At 30.3% G+C, this 22,488-nt stretch overlaps 2 protein-coding genes across 2 annotated transcripts in view; both read left to right on the top strand.

Moving 5' to 3' along the window:
• Positions 1 to 14,753, top strand: part of LOC145314496 (uncharacterized) — a 45,640-nt gene extending 30,887 nt beyond the window's left edge. The window contains exons 8-19 of the mRNA XM_080154417.1: positions 5,978 to 6,078; positions 7,230 to 7,284; positions 7,552 to 7,644; positions 8,069 to 8,157; positions 8,576 to 8,642; positions 8,976 to 9,030; positions 9,358 to 9,482; positions 11,461 to 11,555; positions 11,963 to 12,097; positions 12,489 to 12,651; positions 12,918 to 13,040; positions 13,571 to 14,753. Coding sequence (XP_080010543.1) covers positions 5,978 to 6,078; positions 7,230 to 7,284; positions 7,552 to 7,644; positions 8,069 to 8,157; positions 8,576 to 8,642; positions 8,976 to 9,030; positions 9,358 to 9,482; positions 11,461 to 11,555; positions 11,963 to 12,097; positions 12,489 to 12,651; positions 12,918 to 13,040; positions 13,571 to 13,657 — 1,188 coding nt within the window. The 3' untranslated portion in view covers positions 13,658 to 14,753. The remainder of the gene's footprint in view (positions 1 to 5,977; positions 6,079 to 7,229; positions 7,285 to 7,551; positions 7,645 to 8,068; positions 8,158 to 8,575; positions 8,643 to 8,975; positions 9,031 to 9,357; positions 9,483 to 11,460; positions 11,556 to 11,962; positions 12,098 to 12,488; positions 12,652 to 12,917; positions 13,041 to 13,570) is intronic.
• LOC145314502 (alpha-crystallin B chain-like) overlaps positions 1 to 20,845 on the top strand; it is a 390,513-nt gene extending 369,668 nt beyond the window's left edge. Inside the window, exons 2-9 of the mRNA XM_080154427.1 lie at positions 17,164 to 17,216; positions 17,508 to 17,580; positions 18,407 to 18,504; positions 18,600 to 18,651; positions 18,846 to 18,893; positions 19,221 to 19,300; positions 19,538 to 19,668; positions 20,541 to 20,845. Coding sequence (XP_080010553.1) covers positions 17,212 to 17,216; positions 17,508 to 17,580; positions 18,407 to 18,504; positions 18,600 to 18,651; positions 18,846 to 18,893; positions 19,221 to 19,300; positions 19,538 to 19,668; positions 20,541 to 20,608 — 555 coding nt within the window. The 5' untranslated portion in view covers positions 17,164 to 17,211 and the 3' untranslated portion in view covers positions 20,609 to 20,845. The remainder of the gene's footprint in view (positions 1 to 17,163; positions 17,217 to 17,507; positions 17,581 to 18,406; positions 18,505 to 18,599; positions 18,652 to 18,845; positions 18,894 to 19,220; positions 19,301 to 19,537; positions 19,669 to 20,540) is intronic.
• Positions 20,846 to 22,488: the final 1,643 nt, after the last annotated feature.

Below are 22,488 nucleotides of genomic sequence, written 5' to 3'. Positions count from 1 at the left end.
TTTTGAAGGGAAAAAAATGAAAATTAAAGGGGGTTAGTATTTTAATTTAGGTCAGGTTAGGTTATTTTAGTTACAAGTAGCCCTGCGGATTTAGGGTACAGCATGTATATGCCAACCATGGTTAGGGAAAGTAGGTATGTGCCCCGCAGGTTTAATACCCTCTAAGTTGAAAACAATTTATATTATTCCCTCTTTATTAATTTATTTCAAAGCAAATTGAGTCACAGCGTCGGTTACGGTTCCTGGCAGTTTTTTTAGAATACATTTTCCTGCCTTTTTAAACAGCCAGACACCTAGGATAATGAAGTGTCTGAAGTTGCAATTTTGAAAATAGAATTAAAATAAATTGTTGCAGATTCTCATGTATTGCTAGGCTTATTTCTAATACTTTTTTTTCTTGCAACCATAAAAGCAAAAATTAAGAAAACAGAAAAATAACAAACAACCATAAACATTTATAGATTGTTAATGGTATTAATTTGTTGTAAATTGTTTTAAATGAATCTTATATTTTCATTTTACTATTCGCAGAAATCTGTCCATATAACTATTCTCCCTATTATCAGTCAATTCCTTTTTCTATGAGTTGATTTTAAAACTGCATTTGATCTGTAGTCTTGATCTAATTTTAAAACAATTTTAGAAAAAATTGACACAACCCAATCTGTCCCGATTTTGTATCACTTTTGAAAAGTGCGATTCCTGTGACGTCATATAAAAAGGGAAGGGGGGAAGAAAATCTTTTCCCTTTTCTCCCATCTCTTTTTTCTTTCCCGAAACGTATATGACGTAACTGGAATCGCACTTTTCAAAGTGATACAAAATCGGGACAAATTGGGTTGTGTCGAAAAAATTTTGTGATCCTGAAATTTGCACAATGTAAGGTCATTACAAAATTGCTACGTTTCACATTTTTTGACAAAACATTTAAATGCAGTTCCCAAAAATAGGTTTGAAATCATTTATTACATAAGTTAAGGATATGACAACGTAATAATTAATATTATAGTTGATTTTCAATTTAGATTTATGATGAACGTCCTAACCTGCGCTAATAATTGCTAAACTTATTGCAATTGAAATAGCATATAAATTGAATAACGTTATTTTTGCATGTTTATAATATGTTAAGTGAGGAATGTAGAATAATCCTAAATTCTTAAAGTGAAACACACAAAACCAACTTGGTCAAAATTTTAGATAATTACTAATTAGTGACTTAAGAATTCAGTTTCGACTACTATAGTAGGCTCTTTATCATTGAACAAAATGTTCTAATGGTTGTAGAAAAGTAATTTTATGGGCAAAATAAATTCTATTTTTCTAAGATATGCGTCCTACAATATAGCACTTCAGGTCGTTAAAAACTGCATTTTTTGGGGAGGAGGGCTTGAAGGCATCCCATCAATAATATATATAATTTTATTGTATAAGTTTAAAGTGCCCCGTCATGTAATGTTAACTGCAATTTATATGTGTATTTATGGACTGTAAGTTCTAACAATTATACTTGTTTCAAGGGAGAGTATCCTGTTTTTTTTTTCATTTCAAGATTGTCCCATGCCCACCTCAAATTCAACTCCCTTGATATTCTTCTTATTTTATTCTTTACTGGAAAAAAGGTTGATATGATTATTATATTAAAATATTAGCAGATATGCCTCTAGAGGCACTTTTGATTTTAGTAGAAATGAATTGGAGAGGTGTGATTTTTTAGGGGTAATTTATCTTGGACGGGTAGTGGTTTCCTCCCCTAAAATATGTATATACCTTTAATAAGCTACAATGTAAGTGGAACCATATCGGTTCAGCGGTTAGCGAGATCTTTCGGTACACACAGTCAGCATATATATTGACCAAATTAACTCTTTTATCAATAATACTTCTTAAACTAAATCTTTTATTTTCTTACTGCTTTGCGAGTGCAATAGATATTTAAATTATGACCAAGTGACAGAAGTGTAACTTAGTAATGAAATTAATTTCTATATGTATAGAAGTAAGATACTCTCCTTTGAAACTTGTAAATAACTAGCTAGTAGCCGTCTTGTCCCCTAGCTGTAAAAAGAAATATCACCCCTATCAAAAAACTGAATAGTGATAAACATTTATTTTTTTCCAACTGAGTTGTAGGTTTTGCAAATAAGCATAAGCAAAACCATAATAATAATGACTATTCGCATAAGTAGCGCAGCTAGATACATATTATACGTAACAAAATGTAAATTAAATTGATGCATTATAAAATAGATTTTTTAAACAAGAGAGATTTAGTACATCAAAAAGCTTTCTAGATGAAGTGCTTATGGTCATTGCTGACACATTTTCACATTATTCTAATGCATGACATTATAACTTTACTCTTATGATGATATAATAACAGGATTAAATTCTAACAAATTAAAAATGTGCACGTGACCCAACAAAGTTGATGACAAATTGTTAAATGATAAAAGACAACCCATTAAATTAAATTGTAATTGTTTGTTATGTTAAATCAAAGTTCAACTAAAATCGATAAAGAGTATCAGTAGCACCCCTATCATCTAGGAGCTCTATATTCTTGGGAGCATGGGATATGAGAAGCTTCTCTAAAATGGAAAACTCAATCGGTTAAGTATTCATCGCAATCTTAAGCTAGAGACAACAATCCTTACTACTTTATATAATAGGATAACAACAAAAACGTTTAACATAGATGAATTAATATATCATAAGACATCAAAAAAAAATTATAGATTTTAACAATAACATGCACTTTTTGCTGAACATATTAATATAGAAAAACTTTTTGTGAGTGTTTATTTGAAACCTTTTATGAGATTTATTTATTGAAGTCATAGAGTTCCTGTAATTCAACTATGATGACAAGATCTATAAATGTAATCCAACATATTACCTTTTGTATATTAGTTTCAAAGTAGCTTGTCTCTAATTATCTCCGCTAGCAACTGATGAAAGAAATAGGCCAATAAGGGTACTAAAAATACGAAAACAAAACATAGTTTATACTTTGTTACTACATTTTAGAGTAGCTTAACTCCATGCATTTTAAGGGATAAGACAGTCTGAATATTGAAAAGTAAATAAATTCTTCTTCTATTGTCCTATCCCTGTAGGTAGAATATAGATCTATTGAATCGATGTCATTCAATTCTATCCAATGAATGTCAAGTCAATTCCATTCCAAAGTTGGGCGGCTGGCAAATCAGTATTTTCTTATAATTTACATTTTATTAGACCAGTAAACAATTTGCCCGTATATCACTTCATCATATTGCTGATATTCAATTAGATATTTACAGCAATGTTTGCTGCGTAATCTATTCACAATACATCAATTTTTTGAGTTTATGATAGTTGTTTGGACTTTATTTTTTTACAAGTTGATTATAATTAGAAGAACCTTATAACAAGATTTACGTTATAAATTGAAAAATACTAAGTACAAATATATTGTTTCAGTGTTTAAAGAGTTTTAAAAATCTTGAATAAATTCTTCTTAAAATCTTAATAATGAACATGGCATCATGTAGTTTAAGATGTGGTAGATTGTTATTGTCAGATTGTATTTTAATGCAAGTTAACTTTTTCAGCTGCCCCACTGTTTAAGAAATGTAGTCGGTCCTTTCAATTTGAATCAAATAAAATTGGGATCAATTTATTAGAAGTGGGACATATGTGTTTAATCTGTATTGGTTCTTATTTTGGAATTACAGTTAGGTATTAATGAAAATTGATAGTTATTTTATATAGAAGGTTGTATATGCTTATTATATAAAGTAGACTGTTTTAAAATATTTTTCTTAGCCGAAGCTAAAGAAATATAAATAATGTACGTGTTTAAACATTGTTTTACAAGTACGACATCATCAAAGGAAGACACTTCGAACCATTATTTTTTTTGATAAATTGCTGCTTTTATTAGGGTGCTGACATCTCTATTACTAAGCAAAATTACAATCAATGTGTTTATGTCAATCTCAATTTTAGGTGTATAATTGGCAATATTTGTATCACCATAATGTAAGAGGGGGGTTACAAAAAACAAACATATTTTGAGACGCCCCTACAATTTTTTGAAACTCAGATTACCCTCTCCCCCCCCCCCCAAAAAAAAAAAAAAAAACTTTGTATTCTTCATTTTAACCTCCCCCTCAAAAATGTATGATGCTTGAGTATAACTATCATTTGATCTCACCAATAAATGTAAGAGGTCTAATTAGACAATTAGACTTATAAGACATACATACAAAATCAAAGAATAGCTTTTTTATTTTGAAAAATATTTGTTAGACATTCCCTGAAATTAGTTTGAGAAACCCCGGCATTGTTCTCTGATTCTTTGTAACCAAAATCTCCGCCCACACACAAAAGTTTCCTTACTTGTGGAGAGATGAATATTCTTTCAGAATAGTTATTTATCTCATCCTATTCCACAAATAATAAAATAAAAATAATCATACTAAACCCAGGTTTGTTAGTCGCGAGGGGCCAAGGGCCAGGACCAACAAAACTGGTATTAATTTTAATTTGATATTCCTGAAAAATTGTCTATAATACGATGATATACATGTTTTTTAATATGAATGAAAACCGGTTCTAATCCAGCGGATATTGATCGATTTCGAAGCCATATTTTATTATGATTTTATCAAAACATTTTAAAGATAATTTTATTGATTATATAATTATTCTTTTCAAGCCTAAGTATTGTTGTTGTGTTATTTTAAGTTTGCACACAGACACACCAAGATTATAACTTGGGTAAAAACAAGAACATGTACGTACGTCTTGTATTAGCGAATCTTTATAAGTAAAATAGTTAAAAATTTACATTTTAAAGAATAACCGTCAAACTTGTTACAATTCTTTCCATTAAAAAGTTTTTAATCTTTTAACTTGCATGTTACCATTTCCCTCATTGAACCACCTTTCAATATCCCTCTTATAGTAACCTAATGTGAATTATTGCATTAAGACTGACAATAAAAACTATTGTACAAAAGCTTTGCTTTAAAAAATAGGGCGTATTTTTTGCTTGATATATAGACTAAAGATCTAGTATATAGATAGGGTTAAAGTGTCATAGAACAGAATTTTATTATTATTTATTAAACACACTCCTTATCAATTGAAAAAGAAGAATAAATTTTATACGAATCGTACATACTAAAGAGGTTAAAAAGTGACATTGTTAGAAATAGTTTATGTGTAAATTATTGCTTTGAACTTCAAGACAAAGGTTGCAAAATCAATTGATTGGTTAGATGTAGTGCTGCACTTGAAAGAAAGGTTAATGGATTTAAGTTTTTTCACACAATTTTTAGCCATTACAGTGAAAAAGGTGGTTTTAAAAATAATGTTTTTAACTTTCTAAGAAAAACTTAACTAATTACCTTTCCAAGATTAGTTTAATTTGTTTTTGTTTTCTTTATATTCATTTCTTAGGTGATGTAATTTCAAATCTTTTAAGTGTAGGTTTAAAATAAATTGACTCATATACAAAAAAAGATTATTCTTGAAAAAGAAACAAAACTAATATCTTTTTAAAGCTTAGCTAAATCGTTTTCTTTTAAATTTGTATATAAATAGCAAGAAGTAAGAAGAAAATAATATGTAGGTACTTCCTGACCTTCTCATAATTACTATAGAGTTGCTACGCTTCCTATACCAATGGATATATAATACGTAGATATTGTGATAGGGGATTTGTTGTGGTCAATTTAGGTTGCTAATATAGTCCCCAGATATTGGTCAATAAATTCCTCCACGGTCAGAAAAGGTGATGAGGTAAAGTCAAATGGTAGATATAGTTATATTAGCCAGCTAGGAGAAGCATTTATCAGAGTATGCAAAAAATCTATTACAATATCCATAAATGCAATATTAATTATGATACCTAATCGCCATAGAAAAATAAACTTAATGCAAAATTTGAAATTGATAGAGCGATACTAACATTCCCATATTTTAGGAGCTGAGTATTAAAACCGAAGACAATGTTCTGATAGTTCTGGGCAGAAAAGAGGAAAAAGATGGCGGACAGACCTTTGTGTCCAAACAGTTTGAACAGAGGTAAAATTTAGGTCGTACAGTCCTTTAATTTTAAAAATGTAAAAATCAATTATATTAATGTTATTTATTGTATTTGGAATTTTTAATATGTCTGTTTTTTACGTGATATATCAAAATATCCTATGCGTTTTAAAAACTTTAAATTCAAATTATTAAAAAGTCAGGGAAGGTTGTTTTGTGTTCAATTGATACTGTTTGGGAAAGCACCAGTTCAACTATGTTTTTCTGATGTCATGAAAAAACTATTCTAAAATAGTTTCTCTAATTTATATAAGGAAATAGAAATAAAGACTTTGATTGATTTTGTATATTATAAGAACAAATACATAAATGGATATATCTGAATTGGGACTACATACATCTTTTACAGAATTTGTATTTCTAAATATATTATGTTAAAAGAAAATTGGTTATTAGGGGCGTTTTTTTAGTTCATAATAGTAAAAATAAAGGATGTTTAAAACATCCATTTGAATGACAATTAAATCACTTTACAATCAATAAACTTGTTTATTTGTAAAATGAATGATTCTTAATTATATTTTATTACAATCGGAAGTAAATTTACCTAAGATCATTATTGAGATATGATTCTTAATTCAATATGCTCTTAAAATTTAAAAACTTATATTTTCGAAAGACATTACACATGAACCATCCTAATACACAGAATATAATTCTGTACCTAACTAATAGAATTAAGTCATTGATACCAAATTTGGAGTTCATCAATTTAGAAAATTTTAAATCTATTCGATGTTTGATGGAACTATTAAGCATTTTAAAAATTTTAGAAATTAACAAGGATGACAATTATACATCAGTAGAGTAAGAATGTATATAGAATAAATGGATATTGTTGATATTGTTGAAATATTTCTCTTTGATGGCTAATATAACGACATCCCCCCACCTTATGACTTTACCCCATACACTCTCATGACCATGGAGGAACGTATTAACCAATATCTGTGGACCGTTTTAGCAACCTAAATCTACGACAAATCTTACCGTGTCACAATATTCACGTATTCTATATACATTAAAGTAACTTGCTGATTATATTACAGGGTCTATCAAGGATCAATAACTGTTTACATTGGCGTATTGTGGAATTTAACCCTAACTATTTTAACAAATAAAATGATTAGGTTCACCCTTCCCTCCGGAGCTAAACCCGAGAACATCACATCTGCATTATCTAAGGTATAAATTTTAATAAAAATCACCCAACCTTTAAATAAAATGCAAATTTTCCTCTAATTCCTCAAATCACAAATCAACCACCAAAATACATGTTTCAAACTTTTAAACTCCTTAGTTTTTAAAACTCCCCCTCCTTCCCCATTGAGGTTTATTTATCCCTTTAATAAAAAAATGTAAAGCTCCTAGACCTTAATAATGATGTTCTGATGTTGAATTGATACCTAAAATATGTTTCTCTTTTAGATAATAATCAAATATATTTTGTAGGATGGTAAGTTGACCGTAACAGCCGTGCGAGATCCTCCAGCCATCAAGGGAGGAAAGTCAAGGCCTGCAATTGATGGTAACAGCGACACACAGGTATTGTATACATTTAGATACATTACATAGATGATCGGCTATCATAACTTGATTTATAAAAAGAAAATAATTATGAACAATGTATAATTTCAAATGATTGTCAATAATTAATCCCAGAAAATTTATTTAATTATGTGTATGTCACTTGACTTCTTCGGATTTTCAATTGTTTTAGCTTGTATTTAGGTCTCAGAAATAAAATGTAGTCGAAAAATTGGGTTTGTGTGTCTGAACACGAAAAGACAATATTTTTTTTATTTAAAAAAGACAGTTTCCATGAAAACTAATATTGATTAAAATTAGATTTTTATATAAACAAGAATGTGGGGGTTGTTTTTTTTTATTTTTGAATTACCATCGTTTATACCCGTTTATTCGGTGTTTCCAGAAAAGCTACGCTTCTATAAATTTATTTTGTACATAGGTATCTAACAAGAATGACGGTCTGCCCCACCCCAGAGTTAAATACGACGAAGATAAATTCCAGATTTCTTTGGATGCCACCAATTACAAGTATGTATTCAATATTATGTGGCGAAGCCACCTTATAAATGGGTTGTGTGTGTATCTCTTATTGTGTACTAAACTGTTTAGTAATTTCTTTCTTAAAGGATTTTATTTTAATTAAATGTCTGTATTAAAATTAAAATCTGCCTTTTCTACGATATCTATTGCAACTTTGAATGGTTTGGTCTGTTTTTTTCCTATTTCTTAGGAATAAAAATCTTTTTGGCGTTTTACTTTTACAAAGTGTAATGTACTCGATTAAAATACTTGAAATATCAGAGATAGACCCTAGGTTGTGTTGAGTTATTTTTAAAGCATTCCATGGCGCTTCTGTAGCATCGATTCTAGCTCATGCCTAGCCCATCTGAGGTCAAATACTTTTTCATTACATGACCCGAAAAAAAGATATTTCTAATTGTTTTAGACCTGAGGAATTGGATGTGAAAGTAGAGGGAAACAACATCATCATAGTTGCCAAGCAAACATTACAGGTAAACTAATGATCAAAGACAATTATAGAGTAGAATTGAAGTAACACAATTAATTGTGACATTTTCTGTCATTCTTGCATTTATAAAGTATAAAGTTTTCTCTAGATTAAGAGGAAGTTTTTCCTACTACTTTTTTGTCATTTTTAGTTTAAATGTTCAAAAAATATTTTACTCTAATAGATTCCTTAGATGGCATAATCATCCGTCCAATTTAGTAGACATGAGTGTTTGTTAATATTTAGTCTCAATTGCTTAAATAAAAAAAACTGCCCTTTCGTACGGATTGTTCCTGTATTGTGTTACTGTAATTCTTTAACAACTTCTTTATTGTAGGAAGCAGGAGGTACTAGAACCCGTGTATTTGAACAGAAGTTTAGCATGCCCTCAGGTACAATTAAAAATTTATTTTAAACTGGTTTAACTCAAAATTTTTGACTGGTTAAAAATATTGACCGAAAAAATATTTCCCCATTGTACTTTAACTTGAACGCGACATAAAAAAACGTCTTGCATAACAATTACAATTTTCTACTTTTTTCATCTAAAATATATATTTAGCTTGTGATTTTTGTGCTTCTTATGGACAATACTATCCTTGTTTTAATAGTAGCGAAAAAAAATTCTAACCAAATTTGTTCTTGTTTTTTTTAGTAGCTAGTAAAATATTTTTAGGCGCGAAGCGTCAATATTTTAAATTGCATTTTATATTGTATAGGCGTGCAGAGTGACAAAGTAACATCGACCTTGTCGCGTGATGGTGTATTAGTGATCACAGCCCCACGAGGAAACACACATGCCAGCCAATCTTACACTAAATCTATTGAGAACTCTATGAACAAGGTGAATTTTGCTTGTTTTCGAAATGTTTGATGTAATAATCTAAAGCCCAATTTTACCAATTAAAAAAATATCAAACAGAATATTTTGTAAAGTATTGATTTATCTGCAGTTGACTTATACTTCTATATTTGATTACTAGCGGCTACGCCCCTAGAGGCCTCTAGGGGCACTTGAGGAGGAGAGAGTCGAAATTAATAACCCAATTTCTTATTTTAGATTTTAAAAGAAAAAGTAAACAAAAATTTGGGGGGGGGCGATTTTTTTTTTTTGGGGGGGGGGGGTGCCAACCCCTCATTTCTAATTTTAGTTTAAAAATAAAATAAAAAATTGGGGGGGGGTTCATTTTTGGGGTGGTTAGGGGTGTCCCACCCCCCAAGAAAATAGTTATAAACCTTCCCGGGACCTATTAGAAGCTACCCTGTCAAGGAGAACCCGATCGGTTTTGCGGTTAGCGAGATCCTTCGGTACACACACAAACAAACATCCTGTTACTTTAGTATAAGGATTGTTATTATATAGGTTAAGTCTCCTTCTAGCTGGGATGATAATAGAGATTATAACAACGCTAGAGTAATCATGTGTATATTATATTGAATATTATTATAGGTTATGTCTCCTTCTAGCTGGGATGATAATAGAGATTATAACAACTCTAGAGTAATCATGTGTATATTACATTGAATATTATTATAGGTTATGTCTCCTTCTAGCTGGGATTATAATAGAGATTATAACAACTCTTAAGTAATCATGTGTATATTATATTAAATATTATTATAGGTTATGTCTCCTTCTAGCTGGGATGATAATAGAGATTATAACAACTCTAGAGTAATCATGTGTATATTATATTGAATATTATTATAGGTTATGTCTCCTTCTAGCTGGGATTATAATAGAGATTATAACAACTCTAGAGTAATCATGTGTATATTATATTAAATATCATTATAGGTTATGTCTCCTTCTAGCTGGGATGATAATAGAGATTATAACAACTCTAGAGTAATCATGTGTATATTATATTAAATATTATTATAGGTTATGTCTCCTTCTAGCTGGGATGATAATAGAGATTATAACAACTCTAGAGTAATCATGTGTATATTACATTGAATATTATTATAGGTTATGTCTCCTTCTAGCTGGGATGATAATAGAGATTATAACAACTCTAGAGTAATCATGTGTATATTATAGTAAATATTATTATAGGTTATGTCTCCTTCTAGCTGGGATGATAATAGAGATAATAACAACTTTAGAGTAATCATGTGTATATTATATTAAATATTATTATAGGTTATGTCTCCTTCCAGCTGGGATGATAATAGAGATTATAACAACTCTTAAGTAATCATGTGTATATTATATTAAATATTATTATAGGTTAAGTCTTCTTCTAGCTGGGTTGATAATAGAGATTATAACAACTCTAGAGTAATCATGTGTATATTATATTGAATATTATTATAGGTTATGTCTCCTTCTAGCTGGGATGATAATAGAGATTATAACAACTCTAGAGTAATCATGTGTATATTATATTGAATATTATTATAGGTTATGTCTCCTTCTAGCTGGGATGATAATAGAGATTATAACAACGCTAGAGTAATCATGTGTATATTATATTGAATATTATTATAGGTTATGTCTCCTTCTAGCTGGGTTGATAATAGAGATTATAACAACTCTAGAGTAATCATGTGTATATTATATTATAGGTTATGTCTCCTTCTAGCTGGGATGATAATAGAGATTATAACAACTCTAGAGTATTCATGTGTATATTATATTAAATATTATTATAGGTTATTTCTCCTTCTAGCTGGGATGATGATAGAGATTATATCAACTCTAGAGTATTCATGTGTATATTATATTAAATATTATTATAGGTTATTTCTCCTTCTAGCTGGGATGATAATAGAGATTATAACAACTCTAGAGTAATCATGTGTATATTATATTATAGGTTATGTCTCCTTCTAGCTGGGATGATAATAGAGATTATAACAACTCTAGTATTCATGAATCTACAAGATCAAATCTGCTAAACGATTCTGCCAGGAATGATTATTTGATAACTACTTTTTATCTTACTTAAAAATAGCCTAAAACCAATTAAGGCTCAACAACTAGGCTACCAGACAAACTTACAAATAGTAAAAGTCCAACATACAGACCAATAGACAAAACCTAGACTAACCAATTGACGAACAATGAGACAAACCAGAAATACTAACTTAGTGGTCATTACACAAAAAAGACATATTAACAAACAGACCAATAGACAGACAAAGAGACAATCAAATAAAAAAAAAACAATTAAACAAACTAACATTCAGATCGAGACATGCCAAAAGACAGACTAACAAAAAGACTAACAGACAGAAAAAAGACAGATCAATAGCTAATTGACAAAGCAACAAACCAACAAATTTTTAATCATAAAATCAAATAATCTGTTGTGCCAGATCTAACCTGTACGATACGTCCAGATCCAACCTGCATGACACCACCTCCAGGTCCTCTATCCTCGACCCCTCAAGGTCATCCATCCTGGATGCCACCAGACCCTCCATCATTGATGATTCCGGATTCTTTGACAGGAAATTAGAAAATGAAATGTTATTTTTTTGGTCCTTTTAGACTTTTTTCAGCATGTATCAATTACATTAAAAAAAAACTCCGTGTCTCAAATTTAAAGTAGAATGATGTCTGTTCATCCGTCCATCTGAGGCTTGGCATCTCGATTCTCATCCGATGGAGCTCTCAGCTTCTACGCCCCTTGAGGCCTGTAGGGCCGATTTCTCATGGGAGAGTGGAGCTACCCTCCCCAAAATTAGTTTTAAACATTCCCAGGACCAATGATAAGCGTCACTGTAAAGGAGAACCATGTCAGTCTAGTGTTTAGCGAGATCCTTTGGCGCACACAGAGAGACTTACATAAAGACTCATAGACATTTATTTTTAGGTAGATTTTATATTTTCTAAAAATAGAAAGGGAAGCCTGTTTGACCATGAGAATTCTATCCTAGCCGCCAACTCTGAGAGTGGAGTCTCCAGGGTGGAGTATGACAATGACAACTACAAGATTCATGTTAATGTCAAGGATTTCAGACCAGAAGAGCTGGTTGTTAAAACTGTGGATAATACTGTCAAGGTAATAATGTTTATAAAAAAAGACATCACACTTCCTTTAATTGCACTACCATTGTCTGGAAGTTTGAGCTGTGTCTGGAAATTTTTTGATTAAAATCTAAATACTCACAATGTAGCTTTAAAAATGATTTTTAGTTCTTTCTATTTTCTATTTTCTTACTAAAACCTTTACTAGGTTTAATTATTAATTATTAGAGGTTGGGTGATTTGAAATAGTGTCAATGAGTTTTTGATAAGTAACATCTCAATTCCTGTGTTAATGTTAAGGTTGAAGCTAAGCATGAAGAGAAGACCTCAAGTGGGAACAGTTACTCAACACGCAGCTTCTCACAGAGCTTTACTCTTCCCAGGGGAGCTAACCCAGATGCAATTTCTTCCTCACTCTCAAAGGTAAATTCTCAATGTAGAGTTCAGATGCGTTCAGACGGGGAATCCACCCCCCTTCAACCCTCTACATCTCCCTTGACAAAGGCCGACAACCTCTTAATCCAGTTAAGGGGGGTGTAGATGTCAAAAAAAGTTACCCACCCCCTAAAATTTAAGGTGGTTGTTAAAAAAATCATGGACACTTGTTGTTTGACTTTTAAAAGTATCCATTCCCATAAAAATGCTCCCCATTACTTGTCTGTAAAATATCTCTTACGGTTTTTGTTTAAGGTATGGTGTCAAAAATGGTAAGGTGGATTTAAAAATGTAAGGATGGTGTCAAATTTTCGGGTGCTCCGCGCCTTGAAATCACGGACAAAATACAAAGTAAATTTCCTGGAAATCTTAACAAAAAAAACAGAAATCTAACTTACATTACAGTAGAAGTAACACATCTTCGACATACAACAATATAAGTCTTAAAATAGCTTTACTGATCAAATTTTATAGAGAGGTAAATTGTATAAATTTTTATATCTTTTTTTTTATTTTAGGAGGGTGTCCTGACAATTTCTGCTCCCCTGCCCAAATCTCTTACAAACATCGACAGAGAGAGACCTGTCCCCATCAAGTTTAATTAGACCCATGGCATCTAGAACCTTAGCATCTAGTATTTAGAACCTGCTCTTTTATCAGGGATACAGGGATAGGGCAATGATAGATACCAATCAACTCAAACAAAAAATTTTCGTGGATTTTTGTTTATAGGAAATCAATGCATAGACGTCCATTTAATCTCCCTTTAAATATTCTTAAAATCATTACATTAACCCCCCCCCCCCCCAAATAAAAAACCTTAATAAAAATCATTTTACCCCAATAAAAAGCTTGGTCGTCCCTGAATCATTTTTTCAAATTTATAAATTTATTAATTCGCCATTGACATATCCCTGTATCCTCTTATGTTTATGTATCTAATATTTATTTTATGTTTCATATTTATAAGTTCTTTAAATGTTCAAGTTTAACAATACTCAAAATTTTATTTAAAAATTCAAAGCATTTTATATGTTATTTAACTTTATTTCTTTAACAGATTTTAGCGACAAAATGATTTATTAAACAAAAATGTTAAAAGTATAAAATACTAAAATTATAGATATATATTTTATTTAAAACTAACACCTGTATAGACTTATAATTAAAAATAAAACAATTTAGTTGACGAAAATATTTTTATTGTTATACATGTTCTTTTTGTGAAATTGGTGCTTTTTGAAATGTTGAGAACGTTTTGAAATTTTAATCGGTGCTAAATAAAAATTTTAAAATTACATTTTTCATAACATGAATAGTGCCATGGAAGCTAGTTATGTTGTATATACTTAAAATAGTAATCAATAAATGTTTTAGGATTAGTTTAGTTTGCCTTGTAAAATAAATACTAATTAAAGAAATGTTGAACATGACTCTATGTCATTTAATTTATAAAAGCTAAATGGTAAAAATTGTTGGGAAAAAATGCTTTCCATAGTACTATTTCTTTTCTTTAAATCAACTTTTTAAATGTTTTAATACGTTTTAAAAATTTGCCTTTACATGTAGCTGATGGTATGATTGAGAGATGGAATATCTTGTTACTTTTTTATGGATGTTTTCATCCTTGTTTAACAGTGCTTTTATTGTATTTGTATATGTATGGAAACTGTTGCATAATATACATAGATATTATTGTTATTTTATCTTTTACTTTAAAGAATTTTTTATGGATGAGAAGAAGGATGTTGTTTGTGTCTGTATGTTTTACCTTAAGAACTTTGAAACGGCATATAGGATTTATTGAATTTCGAGTTCGGTAGCTAAACGTTTGATAAAACAGTGTTACAAGGAAGATAGAGGTTTCAAGTAGAAATGCATGTATGTTAGGCAAACTGGTAAAAAGATCCGTTCTTATATGATAGTGAAAGGTGTGATTTTAATATATAATGATTATAAACAGAATTGTACATGTAGTAGTAAGTTTTATCTCAAATTCTAAAGCAATTAGGTACTTAATCCTATTAAAAAAAAGCCTTATTTAATTTTTCTAATCTTTTAATTAGTTAAGCTTTTCTTTATTTCAAACACTTCTAAGATAAAATATATTGGCGTTTTAATTGGGTATACCTGAAGGTTAGAGGTAACGCAGGTTAAGGCCCCGCTGGACAAGGGTCCCCAGCAGGGGTTAAGCTACCCCCAGTCCCCTTATTTTCTAATCATTTTTTTAAAAAGGGAGAGAGTTAAGTTTTTGAGGTAAAGCAGCCAATATCTTGTTGTGTGCATAAACAATAAACATATTACTTAGTATTGGCAAAATATAGCTTTACCTATTATATCGGTATTGAACGTTATTGTTTCTTGTTATAAAAGTATGAGGTTTTGATGACTGCTATAATAAACAAATAAAATGATCCTCCAATACAAATAATTTAGATTATATTTGTGACTTTTAATCATAGCAGAAAATAAGCTTGTAGCTTGCTAAAATCCTCCATCCACCCTCTTTACCCCATACTGTCGCTAATCATTATCAGTGCCACCCAGATGCGACAGCATACGGGTAGCTATAGCTGTATACTTTAAGAAAATGTATGGCTGCCACAAGCCCTGATCTTTTTAGCGTGCCAATATGATTTTTAATCTGTAGGATGAAATGGATAGCATTCGGTCTTAATACGTTATAAGGTTTAAAGTCAAGACATTAATCTTAATGGCACACACATACCAGGGTGTTACGCCACAGTTGCGGGTCGAGACGCATGTATGTCTGTCTATCTGAAGCTTAAGATTCCACTGAACCGATTGGGCTCTATTCTTTAGGGAATATACCTACTAGCCCTGTGGTGGTTTTCAGATATTTTATTCTTGAGGGCTAAGCCCCTAGAGGCTAGAGATGAAACCGTTAGTATAATTTATATTGATTGCCTCTATAGCCAATTCAAACATTGCAATACATATTGATCACTCTTATCTTTCTCCATTGCTTTTAACTCCTTATCGGTTGTACAGAACACTATTCCGGAATCTTTGAAGTAGAATTAACAATTTTATGCTTGTTACATTATTCAACTTATATTTACAGGCTATTATTTTATGTCAAATCAAGGGAATTTTACTTTCTTATATTTCACAACAAGAGCTAATTATTAGTGTATAACTTAATCTTATTAGGCAAAATAAAAATAACATTTTATGTACAGTTTCCGAAATTCGTTCTAGTAGAATTCCTTATCTCTTAGTCCATAGTACCAGAGTAATTGCATGAATTGTATGTAAACAGATTTGAAATAATTAGAATAATGACAGACCAGTGGAGAATAAGAAAATGATATTCTATTTTCAACACAACTTTTTTCAACTAGTTCTTTATAACGTCCTTAAAATTGAACGCCTTTCATATACTAAGGTTTACAACAGCATACAACATTAAACAAGAAAAGCTAAAGAAAAAAACTATGTACTCCCAAAGAAAGAGGGGACAATGGGCTGTTTATTAAATAACGTTTTATTATTTGTTGGCTTAAAAGCTATGGGGACTTTTGATTAATTCATTCATTAAGTTGAGTGTTAAAACATTTCAGCCACTGATTTTAATCTTCAGAAGACGTATTTTTGTGTATCATCATAGGGGATGTACCCTCTCTATAAATATTTTAAAACATTCACTGGACCTTTCAAAAGCTTCCCTGTAAAAGACAACTAAATCGGTCTAACAGTTAGTGACATACACAGAAAAATCAGATATACATAATGTTACTTTTGTGAAAAGACATCTTAAAAATACGTCTTTAATGTTGACTTACTTTTTGTTAAACACTCTAGGTATCTGTGTTGCCGTTGAGTGTTGGATTTAGAAAACAATTAGATTTAGTCAACACACTTTCAATAACTGATAACATGAAAATAAATTCCTTTACTTTTTCATTGCACTGAGTCTAAAGTTTAGTTACAATATAAATTTTTTCTTGTCATTAAACTTGCAATTTAGGCATTTTTCAGCTAAGAAATACTTTTTAAAATTTTACTCAATATGAATAAGAAAATGTTTTAAATTTTATTCTGTGATCAAATATTTTTTGTTACAAAAAGATTCAATGAATTTGTATAGTTTCAGATATAATAGATACAAGACATATGTAAAAAGATTATTAGAAAAATGCGGTAAGTTGAACAAATTTTCCAAACATATAATTCTTCACATAATGAATTTGTCTCTTCGTTCGTCTGTAACCCTTTGGATAAATTTGATTTTCTCGGCAGTTTTTACAGATAGACTGTAGATTTTTTGGTGAAGATATCCCTTACCAAAGAGCATCCCAGCAAACTATTTACTTGGTCCGTCAGTCTGTCGGTCATCCTACAAAATACAATTATATATAATTTCATAAAGGTTTTGTGATTTTTTTACTATTCAATACTCACATATTATTTTGAATATTTGTTTACTTACAGGCCTGAATTAGCCATCTATGAAGACAACCATGTTCTTCAATATGAAGTGGATCTTCCAGGCTATAATGTACAGGTAAGTTGACCTTCCATATAATGTTCAGGTAAGTTGACCTTACAAAAAATGTAAAGGTAAGTTGACCTTCCAGGTTATAATGTACAGGTATGTTGACCTTCCAGGTTAAAATTTACAGGAAATAGACCTTACAGGTTATATTGTACAGGTAAGATGACATTCCAGGTTATAATGTACAGATAAGTTGACCTTCCAGGTTATAATGTACAGGTAAGTTGACCTTCCAGGTTATAATGTACAGGTAAGTTGACCCATCAGGTTTTAATGTACAGGTAAGTTGACCTTCCAGGTTATAATGTACAGGTAAGTTGACCCTCCAGGTTATAATGTACAGGTAAGTTGACATTCCAGGTTATAATGTACAGGTAAGTTGACCCTCCAGGTTATAATGTACAGATAAGTTGGCCCTCCAGGTTATAATGTACAGGTATGTTGACATTCCAGGCTATAATGTACAGGTAAGTTGACCCTCCAGGTTATAATGTACAGGTAAATTGACATTCCAGGTTATAATGTACAGATAAGTTTAGTTTGTAATTATCAACATGACGAGGACTGAAGAGAAGATTTAGAATGATGGAAGATTTAGAATGATGGTAAATCTGTAGCAAGATTACTGTGACAGGGGAACTTAAACTTAAATTTGAAAATATAAAATTTTTCCTTATCGAGATAGGAATCATTTCTTCAAAACTCAAGTGAATATGATAAATATATCATTTGAGAAAAAAAGCAGCACAGCTGCAAACTTCTGACTGCCCAAAACTTCTGTTTGTATTTAATTCTCCCTAAAAAAAAAAACATTTTTTATATAAATCTTTTTTAGGACTTAGAAATAACGCTGGAAGACAGTGCCTTAACCTTGAAAGGAAAACGAGAAGTATTTGAAAATGGATATAAAAATATCTTCCACTATACTAGAAAGTGAGTTTAATTACATTGAAAATTTCAATTTCGAGGAATTATTTAACATTAATTAAAATATTAACATTCTTGTTAAAATTGATATTATTTTTTAGATTTTATGCTCCATTCAAGCCAAACCCAGGAAGTGTTTCCTCTAATTATGATGTAAGATATTTTATTTTAAATGAATAACAAATTAAAACATGTCCAAGTAATAAAAAGATGATTTTAGCATAAAATTAGCAATGCATTTGTTGCATAATTTAGCATATTCAAAAAAAAAAACATATAGTTTTAGGATTTCAAAATATCATTTAATAAGAAATTTACAAAAAAAATAATAAATTTAATATTTTCAGTATGGACTCCTATGTTTGAATATAAAGAAAGATTTAAACAGTGACCAGGTAAAATTAAGTTCACTTTGAAAAAAGTACTATGAAAAAAAAAATTAAGCTTTAATCAATAAATATCTTTAACTTATCGACATTACTTTAGAACCATCAAATGTTTTTAACTTATCCCTCGTAAATAAATTCGAATTGTTTCACTTATTTGAGATTAACTTACTTAAAATGTTCTATACGGATTAGCAACAAAGAAATTCAAGTATCTCATTAAAAGTTTCAGATGGATTGCATTATATAGACTTGCATTTTGATTTATAGCTTCGCTATTATAAATGCATTTTTGAAATATTGAAATGTTGAAAGTTGTATTTTTTTGTTTTTAAGGATGGTCCGGGATTTCCCAGTCAAAGAAAAGAGTATTACCAAGACAAAATTAGAATCATATTAGATGCTAAACATTTTAGGTTTGGGCTTTGTTTTTTCACCATGGTTTGATAGTACATCTCTTTCTCATACCTAACAAAGATATTTTGGTGATAAAATGAGAATCATATTAGTTGCTAAACATTTAAGGTTTGGGCTTTGTTTTTTTCACCGGGGTTTTTTTTTAAATGGGGGTGTCTTCGACTCAAGTGCCCCTAGAGACAACTGAGGGCGTAACTGATATAGCATAGACTTAAAATATAATTTGTTTGATTTAGGCCTGAAGAGATAGAAGTAAAGAACCAAGGCGACGATGTAATAGTTGTAATTACCCAGACAGTTAAAGAAGGTCACACTACAAGGACAAGTGTATTCGAGAAAACTTTTGCTATGCCCACGTCAATTTTAGGTAACTTTTATTTAAAGGAAAAAATTTATTGTTAAGTTCAAAATAAGAGTGTCAAAACTTTTCCAGAAATAAATTGAATCTACAGAAGGGGTAATTTGCTTTCCCATCATTTGGGATGAACATAAAATTGTCCATTTTTTGTAAAATATTGTTACCTTAATGGGTGAATGACATAATACCCCTCAACCCCCCCCCCCCTCTCCCCTCGAAATATCCTTGAGTTGCCCTGCACTAATACAAAGTATCCTTTAAAATCTAAGAACGATTGTCCAGCCGTTTACTGGATCTTAGCGGACAGATAGACATTTAGTAAATTTTTACTACTCTACAGCTGCTCATAACAATAGTTCTATTTTTAATTCCTGACTTTTACTATACAATTAAGTTAAAGATTGTTTTCGTGGGAAAAATCATTAGTTTTTTATTTTCTAAAAAGAGACTATCAAGACCTATAGTAGTGATGCTGTTTTAAATACGCTCCACCATTGGGAGAGTTAGAGAAAAAGAGAGAAAAAAATAGAAATAAGAAGAGGATATAATATTCCAAATATTATAGATTTAGTATGCATAATGTATATGTAGACAAAATAGAGATAATTTGAGAGAAACGCCTTGAATATATCCCTTTTAACACATATCTTTTCATGAAGTAAATTAGGGTTTTTTTTGCAATTTTTGATATATTGTAGGGTTAGATCTACGAATCGGACAAGCCTGGTATTGCCGATATACAGACAGACATAAACAACTATTTAGTAGCTTTTACAATATGTTGGTGTTCTCTGTATTTTTTGAATTCTTTAAATGTTATTGACAAAGAATTTATAGTTTTGCTGTTATGGATAAAGAAAATATTATTTCATATATTTCAGGTTATGCTGTGACCTCTAAGTTGACCGGTGCTGGCATGCTAGAGATTACAGTACCAAAGAAAATGTGATGCAAAATTTTAATAAATTTTGAATAGTAAAGTTATTCTTAATTAAGTACAACTAAATATGTTTATCTCTAGACATAAAACAGAAATTTAGCATTTTACCATTTTGACTTTAAATATCATATTTTTTTACCAACCATTTTGTTCTTTTCTTTATTCAAATCTCTCTTTAGAATTATAATTGTAACGCTAATTATGGACATCATTTTTCTTTTTAAAAAATAAAATAATGTTATTTTTATTCTAGTTTAAATAGTTAATGTTAAGTTAAAGGATATAGAATATACGTGGATATTATGACAGAAGAAAGCTTGTCGTCAATTTAGGTTGCTAACATCGACATCACTTGCTAGTCTGATCGTTTATCCAGTAGGAGGTGAGGGGATGGGGTGAAGAGGTAAATTGTGGGATCGTTTTTCTTAGCCAGCTACAAGTTTCACTTCATTAGAGTACATGACAATCTGTTGTATGATCCAAGTCATATTAAGACCAATGTTAAGTTACATATAAATTCAATTCTTATTATATACAGCTTGACTTAAGCATAACGTTTGACGTTTAATAAAACTGTACATTATTTTTCAAAGGTTTAATTTTGCAGCGATAACAACTCTATGATCATTACCAGAATATTCACATGTCAATTTCAAACATTTTGATTTTTAGATATTTTACAGTGTTTTTAAAATTTTATAATTAATAAAATATTACCAGCATAGCATCTTAATGTAGTATGTCTATTACAAGAATTCATTTTTGATATATAATGTTTTTAGATTATCTTATTAAACTGCTTGTTAATTATAATATACCGATGTATGGTGTCATCCTTGTTAATATGAGATTTAGCATTCAATTAAAAGCTTTGATACATATTAAATTCATAATTGTATAACTATACTTAAATATATACTGTTAGATAAATATATAATAGCCAGTTAAGTTTTGACTAGCCCTGGAAACAGATAATTTTTATGAATAAACTTATTATATATTTTTAAAATAACTATAAAAATGTTTTCACGATAGTTTTGCAATAAAATATTAAAATAACTTTTTAAAAATATTTATTTATTAAATACAGTTCACCCCGGTTTGGCATGGCAATGGTACTCGATGAGTACATTGAGTACCATTGTCGCGCCTGTACCGCGCAACTGGGCGCGCTGATACGCCCATGCCATTTCGATTTAAAGATTGGTATCTAATAATCCAGTGGTGCGCTGAACAGGATCGCCCCGATTCAGCGCACCTCTAAACGATTTAAAGATCCAGCTAAGGTGATCAATTAATGTACAGCTTGTGGGACAAAGGAAAAAAATGAACAGACAAAAACATCTAAAGAGTAGTTTCTCTACAAAATATAAGATGTAATAGTGACATGAACATGTTCCTTACAGCTATATTCATATGGATATGGTTTTAGATAGACCAGGCCATTTAATTTGCGGTTCTACTCTTTAATTTGTCTTAAATTGTCTAAAAATAACGAAAAGCAAATAAGTATAAAGGACAAAATGTAGAAAATAAGTATCGTAAATAGAACAATATTATATTAGCCTAGCAAAATTTTTACAATTGAAGCAATTGCAAAACTCCAAAAAACGACCGGATGTTTAATTGCTAAATGGACAAAAATAGTTTAAAGACAATTTTCAATCTTGTTCAGAAAATACAGAATCCTCATTTCTTTGTCTAAAGCTATATATTGATAGTATACACTACATATATAGTATACAATACATATGTGTAGACTCTAAATTATAAAGTTTTCTCAGAGAAAGAGAGGAAATTCAAAACATTAGAAAGAAGCCTTACAACGCATTAGTCAGATCAAATCATGACGCCAGAAACCGATATCTACATTCTATAGTAATATACTT

The sequence above is a fragment of the Acartia tonsa genome, chromosome 3, assembly GCF_053477335.1.
Source record: "Acartia tonsa isolate MP-2025a chromosome 3, ASM5347733v1, whole genome shotgun sequence".
In the NCBI taxonomy this organism is placed as follows: domain Eukaryota; kingdom Metazoa; phylum Arthropoda; class Copepoda; order Calanoida; family Acartiidae; genus Acartia; species Acartia tonsa.
The sequence above is the reverse complement of the archived record's forward strand: the minus strand, read 5'-3'. Positions and strand labels throughout refer to the sequence as shown.